Source organism: Triticum urartu, chromosome 1 (assembly GCF_003073215.2).
Source record: "Triticum urartu cultivar G1812 chromosome 1, Tu2.1, whole genome shotgun sequence".
Classification (NCBI taxonomy): Eukaryota; Viridiplantae; Streptophyta; class Magnoliopsida; order Poales; family Poaceae; genus Triticum; species Triticum urartu.
Window position 1 is genome coordinate 108,818,394 of NC_053022.1, and position 6,356 is coordinate 108,824,749.

A 6,356-nucleotide genomic window follows, 5' to 3' on the forward strand; every position below is an offset into this window, starting at 1 on the left:
CATTTCCAAACCGTAGCTCCAATTCCGGCGTTCTTTATATCATTTTTAAGCGATTTCATCTCATCTTTCCAGTGGCACACTTGGTTTTCTAAGTTGAGTCTAGGTTCATGCATCCCTCGTCTAATCTTGCATATGCATCACGCATCGCATCCCGCATAGCATACCATCCTTGCATCATATTGTTTGATCCTTGCACGTGGTTGATTGTGTACTTGTTGCTTGTTTGTCTTGTTTGGGTAGAGCCGGGAGACGAGTTCGCTAACGAGGAGCCCGTTGAGTTTGCTTTCGAGGATCCAGTCAACTCTGAGAACTTTGTAGGCAAGATGATCATACCCTCGAAATCACTACTATCTTTGCTATGCTAGATTGCTCGCTCTTTTGCTATGCCAATGCTACGATGCCTACCACTTGCTTTCAAGCCTCCCAAATTGCCATGTCAAACCTCTAACCCACCATGTCCTAGCAAACCGTTGATTGGCTATGTTACCGCTTTGCTCAGCCCCTCTTATAGCGTTGCTAGTTGCAGGTGAAGATTGGAGGCCGTTCCTTGTTGGAACATTTATTTACTTGTTGGGATATCATTATATTGCCATGTTATCTTAAAGCATCTATATACTTGGTAAAGGGTGGAAGGCTCGGCCTCTAGCCTAGTGTTTTGTTCCACTCTTGCCGCCCTAGTTTCCGTCATATCGGTGTTATGTTCCCGGATTTTGCGTTCCTTACGCGGTTGGGTTATAATGGGAACCCCTTGATAGTTCGCCTTGATTAAAGCTTTTCCAGCAATGCCCAACCTTGGTTTTACCATTTGCCACCTAGCCTCTTTTCCCTTGGGTTTCCGGAGCCCGAGGGTCATCTTATTTTAACCCCCCCCCCCCCGGGCCAGTGCTCCTCTGAGTGTTGGTCCAACCGAGCGATGTCCGTGGCTACCAGGGGCAACTCTGGGCTGGCCTACCCGACGTCTTGCTCATCCGGTGTGCCTTGAGAACGAGATATGTGCAGCCCCTATCGGGATTTGTCGGCATATCTGGGTGGTGTTGCTGGTCTTGTTTTAACCCGTCGAAGTGTCGTGAAGAACCGAGGTACCGAGTCTGATCGGAACGTCTCGGGAGGAGGTCTATTCCTTCGTTGACCGTGAGAGCTTGTCATGGGCTAAGTTGGGACTCCCTTGCAGGGATTTGAACTTTCGAAAGCCGTGCCCGCGGTTATGGGCAGATGGGAATTTGTTAATGTCCGGTTGTAGATAACTTGAACCTTAACTTAATTAAAATGAATCAACTGAGTGTGTTACCGTGATGGCCTCTTCTCGGCGGAGTCCGGGACGTGGACACGGTGTTGGAGTAATGCTTGCACAGGTTGCTCTCTAGTTTCTCGCTCGCGCTTTGCCTCCTCTTCTCGCTCTCTTTTGCGAACAGGAGAGCCACCATATTTGCTAGTCGCTTGCTGCAGCTCCACACATATTTACCTTGCCATACCTATTAAGCTTACTATTACACCAGATGCGAGATTGCTGAGTCCCTGTGGCTCACAAATTACTATTACACCAGATGCAGGGCCTGATGATTCCGCTCCAGGTGACGCGCTCGAGCTCAAGTGCGAGTTTGTCGAGGACTCTCAACGATACTATGTTTCCTTTCCTGATGATCAGTAGTGGTGCCCAGTTGGGGGTGGTCGGGACCGTGTCGCATGTTGGTTATCTTTTATTTTGGCGTCGTAGTCGGGCCATGAGTGTTTGGATGATGTAATGTTAATTATGTACCTTGATTGACGTGGCGAGTGTAAGCCAACTATGTTATCTCCCCTTTTATTATCTATATTACATGGGATGTTGTGAAGATTGCCTAACTTGCGACATATGCCTTCAATGCGATTATGCCTCTAAGTCGTGCCTCGACACGTGGGAGATATAGTCGCATCGAGGGTGTTACATATGCCAACTCAAAAAGCATCATCGGAGACACCTGAAGAGCACATTTATAATCACCCAGTTACGTTATGACGTTTGGTAGCACACAAAGTGTTCCTCCGGCATTCGGGAGTTGCATGATCTCATAGTCATAGGAACATGTATAAGTTATGGAGAAAGCAATAGCAACAAACTAAACGATCATCGTGCTAAGCTAACGGATGGGTCAAGTCAATCACATCATTCTGCAATGATGTGATCCCGTTAATCAAATGACAACTCATGTCTATGGCTAGGAAACTTAACCATCTTTGATTCAACGAGCTAGTCAAGTAGAGGCATACTAGTGACACTCTGTTTGTCTATATATTCACACATGTACTAAGTTTCCGGTTAATACAATTCTAGCATAAATAATAAACATTTATCATGATATAAGGAAATATAAATAACAACTTTATTATTGCCTTTAGGGCATATTTTCTTCAAGGCGCGCTTCCCTGCCACATGGCCTCCTCGTTGATTTCTTGACGTCCACTCCAAGTCCTCTGGATCAAGTTTGTTCCAAAAATAACTCTCCCGAAGGTTTCATTCCGTTTGGATTCCGTTTGATATTTCTTTTCTGCGAAACACTGAATAGGCAAAAAAAACAGCAATTTGCACTGGGCCTTGGGTTAGTAGGTTAGTCCCAAAAATAATATAAAAGTGTATAAATAAGACCATTAACATCCAAAACAGATAATATAATAGCATTAAACAATCAAAAATTATAGATACGTTGGAGACGTATCAAGCATCCCCAAGCTTAACTCCTGCTCGTCCTCGCGTAGGTAAATAATAAAAAAACAGAATTTTTGATGTGAAATGTTACCTAGCATAATTCTCAATGTAATTTTATTTATTGTGGCATGAATGTTCAGATTCGAAGACAAAATTTTAATATTGACATAAAAATAATAATATTTCAAGCATACTAACTAAGCAATCATGTCTTCTCAAAATAACATGGCAAAAGAAAGTTCATCCCTACAAAGTCATATAGTTTGGTCATGCTCCATTTTCGTCACACAAGAATGCTCTTATCATGCACAACCCCGATGACAAGCTAAGCAATTGTTTCATACTTTAGTAATCTCAAACTTTTTTCAATTTTTACGTAATATATGAGCGTGAGTCATACATATAACACTATGGATGAAATAAAATATGATGATAGGGGTTATATAGAGAAGACAAAAAAGAAGCAAATCATATGGAACCCAGCCGTGAAGCAGGGCGACAACCAGGCAACTCATGTTTCTGCCTAGAGACGATATCAGGTGCAAGTTTTTTGAGCTCCTGGTGTGTTAAATGATAATTGCTGATGGTAGGTGCCCCCGTTCTTCTGCTAACTCGTGGGAAGAGGTGCCCGAGAACGGTGGTATACATACACAATGCTATAGTATCTCTACTTCTCTACTTGTGCAGAAAAAAAGTTGTTTTTTGCTATCAAAATGTTGGTTAAGAGCTGTGTTCTACAGCTCTATAATACTCGCATCGCGCTTCCTTTGTTCAGACATATGTCCATCAAATGCAATTTAGGAAAGACAGATCTGCCAATGTTTAAGACTTCTCATGTTTTGCTGCTTGCCTTTTTCTTTTCTTCTTTTGCATGATTGCATAGTTTCATCAAGCATTCCTTGGTACCACCAAAAGCGACTCAAAATCATGGTTGCTGCACAACTCATATTTCATCAGGAGTTGATCTCCCTTGAGACAATTTCTTTTTCGGTTCTGTTTGGCCAGCACAATTTGCTTGCAATAGATGCAAGGATTTTTTTTACACACGCAGCGCTTGCAACTAACTGTACATACAATTTATACAATCCCAACGTAACGAAGCCGGAGCAGTTTCTGCTGTTTCAATCTATAAAACAGCAAAACCATGAAGTATGTGCTATCTGGAGTTGTTGTCCTGCAAAGAAGAAAGATAATTCCAGCTGTCAGTACGACGACAGAGATGACAAGGCTCAACTGATTTCTTCATATGTTTAGGAGTAGTTCTGATGCAATATACCTGCGTGTCTGTTGTGGAGGAATCGTCTAAGATCCTTGCTTCAGATTTCTCGTTCGAGTAACTATCAAACAAGAAGGTGATACAGTTTAGTAATCTTCCATGCATGATAAAGTTTGGTAGCACGAGTAACTCTTGTGAAATCAAATATGAAAAAGCACGATCAGAGGCTTACGTTGACAAGATAGTGACCCAGATTAATTCGACAGAGTCAACCCAGAGAAGTCTTTGTTCGATAGGAACCACACCGTATGTGATTAAGTGTGCAAATGGCCACAGTTTCCACCCAGCCTGCAATTTACAATTCAGAACATCATTTCCAGCTTTGTAACAACGAGTAACAAGAAAAATAAAATGGGAAAAAGCTCATATGTAATACTCTTATACTTATACAGCACCACAATTAATCCTATCAATAACCATATTTCAGTTTGTTTCCATTTTCTCTCATCGAACTCGGACCAAATTCTTTCACGATGATGTACTAGATGCATGTGCGCCTTATTTAGTAAATTTACACTCGTTCACACACGTCTGCAGTTGCTAGTGTGCCTAAAAAGCCTGAAGATTGAGGCAGCAAAATGCCAGCACAATCTCATCGTTGTATTAATTAGCTTATTGTATGTTCTACATTTTCTAACTGAATAATGGGGCCATGAAACTAAGGCCGTCAACATTCAGTCCATTTTCCACCAAAGATACTTAGTTTAGCACAACCACAGAAGCACAATTCAGAATTTAAAAGATGACTGATGCTTACAGTAAGCATGGGGAAGAAGGTGGCCTTGAGCTCTTTGTATATGGTGGACGGAGATTCCCAGCGAAGGAAGCCCAGGGCGACGAAGTAGATGCTGTTCCACAGCGCAGACCAAGCCGTCTGATCAAACGCAACCTTGACAGGCACAGCCCACCAATCCTTGAACGGGAACAACGACTGATGCAAGAAGGTCAATGCATTCATGACAGTTTACACATCAAACATCACACAAATTTGTACGAGTCAGGCTAAGAATTACAATGGGTACCTCGCAGAAATGGTAGTAGTAGTGCGAAAGGGATCCATGGAGGGTGAACCCTACGAGGCCAGACCTGAACATACGAGTGCGGTCAAACTCGAAGATGGGCTTCCCTTCGTAACACTGTAAGTAAGCAGGAGCAACACAAACAAGAAGAACCGAATTAGCTGTCGCAGGAGCAGAAAGGGGATCAGTCAGTGAGGGGGAATTGGATTGGATTGGATTGGCACCTGGGCTATCCAGTCGCCGAGGGAATAGACGACGCCACTGATCATCATCTTGGCAAGAACCGGGTTGGCCTTGAGGGCCTCCTCGTACGCCGACCAGTTGTGCTCCGGCATGTACCGCAGGATCTCAAAGATAGTCCACCCCTGCACCAACCAAATCCAATCAAGAGAAACAAGGGTTAATCATCCATCCATTACGAACCCCCAGTCGATCGAGATTATGGCTAGCTATTAGTAGAACAAAAGAGGCACTTCTGGTTGAAATCAATCTTACATGCCAGTAGTCCTGGTCGACGGTGAGGAGCTTGGTGAGCGCGCAGGTGCTGGCGCCGAGCACGATGGCGGCGTTGATGCCGCGGTCGAGCATCTTGTTGCCGTCGTCGCCGCCGCCGCCGCTGCCGCCGGGGGCGAACCCCCCGCCCACGTCGCCCTGGAAGGCGAGGCCCTCCGGCAGCTCCTCGAGCAGCCCCGCCGGCACCACCCCGTCCAGATCGCCGGCCCCGGGCCCCGGCAGCGCGTCGGCCGGCTCCGCCGCGGCCGAGACGCGCAGGGCCCGGCGGAGGCGCCTGGAGGACCCCGCCAGGCGAACGAGGGACGGCGCGGCCGTGTAAGCCGAGGCGGAGAGGGGACTGCTGGGGATGAGCCGGGTGCAGGCCGGGGAGGTGGCCACGGACGCCGCCATCGCTGCCGCTGCTGTAGCCCCACAGCCAAGCTGCGAACTTCCCACCACCACACACGCACGCGCGTGCGCGCTGAGGCTGGTTGGCTCTGGCACTTGCTTCTCGTCTTGACTGACGTAGTAGGTGTTTGGCCTTTGCTTCCGACCGGTGCTTTTTTCTGACTGGTGCTCGCGTGGTTTTATTTATCCGACGGGGCCGCGGGGCAGGTGGCAGCGACCGCGTGAAGCTTGTGGATCTCTCGCGGCCGCGCCGTCGTGCGGAGGACGGGAGTCGGGAGTCGTCTCGCGGTTGTGTGCTCGCCTGAGGTTGCTGCGTGCCGGCCAAGGGTAATCTCGTTTCATCCGGGGGAAATGATTCCGGTCGACGATTTTGTGGTGGAGGTGCGTGCTGAAGTCGGACCAAACCTCCCTGCCTCACACGGTGACGGTGGGCCAGGGCACCACGACAGGGTATCCGTGTTCCAGGTTCCGTGGAGCC

The 6,356-nt window shown here is 46.8% G+C and overlaps 1 protein-coding gene across 2 annotated transcripts; it reads right to left on the reverse strand.

Moving 5' to 3' along the window:
* Positions 1 to 3,611: 3,611 nt before the first annotated feature.
* On the reverse strand, positions 3,612 to 6,054 carry LOC125550771 (protein SYM1-like). 2 transcript variants are annotated; one of them, XM_048713867.1, is made up of 7 exons: positions 5,474 to 6,054; positions 5,203 to 5,343; positions 4,982 to 5,095; positions 4,717 to 4,890; positions 4,132 to 4,247; positions 3,959 to 4,020; positions 3,612 to 3,853 (listed from the first exon to the last, which is right to left on the reverse strand). In XM_048713867.1, exons 1-7 carry the CDS (start codon positions 5,879 to 5,881, stop codon positions 3,840 to 3,842), a joined length of 1,029 nt encoding a protein of 342 aa, XP_048569824.1. In that variant the 5' UTR covers positions 5,882 to 6,054; the 3' UTR covers positions 3,612 to 3,839. The 2 variants fall into 2 exon arrangements, with proteins under 2 accessions (XP_048569824.1, XP_048569818.1); XM_048713861.1 differs by having other exon boundaries at positions 3,612 to 3,857; positions 3,960 to 4,020; positions 5,474 to 6,052.
* Between the last annotated feature and the right edge of the window lie 302 nt (positions 6,055 to 6,356).

What these genes read in the sequence shown, in the direction of transcription:
- LOC125550771 (XM_048713861.1), bottom strand. Translation starts at nt 5,881, where the DNA reads ATGGCGGCGTCCGTGGCCACCTCCCCGGCCTGCACCCGGCTCATCCCC. An exon ending in TCGGCGACTGGATAGCCCAG is followed by an intron (nt 5,096 to 5,202) that starts GTGCCAATCCAA and finishes GCTTACTTACAG; the next exon opens with TGTTACGAAGGGAAGCCCAT. An exon ending in CCTTCTTCCCCATGCTTACT is followed by an intron (nt 4,248 to 4,716) that starts GTAAGCATCAGT and finishes TGTAAATTGCAG; the next exon opens with GCTGGGTGGAAACTGTGGCC.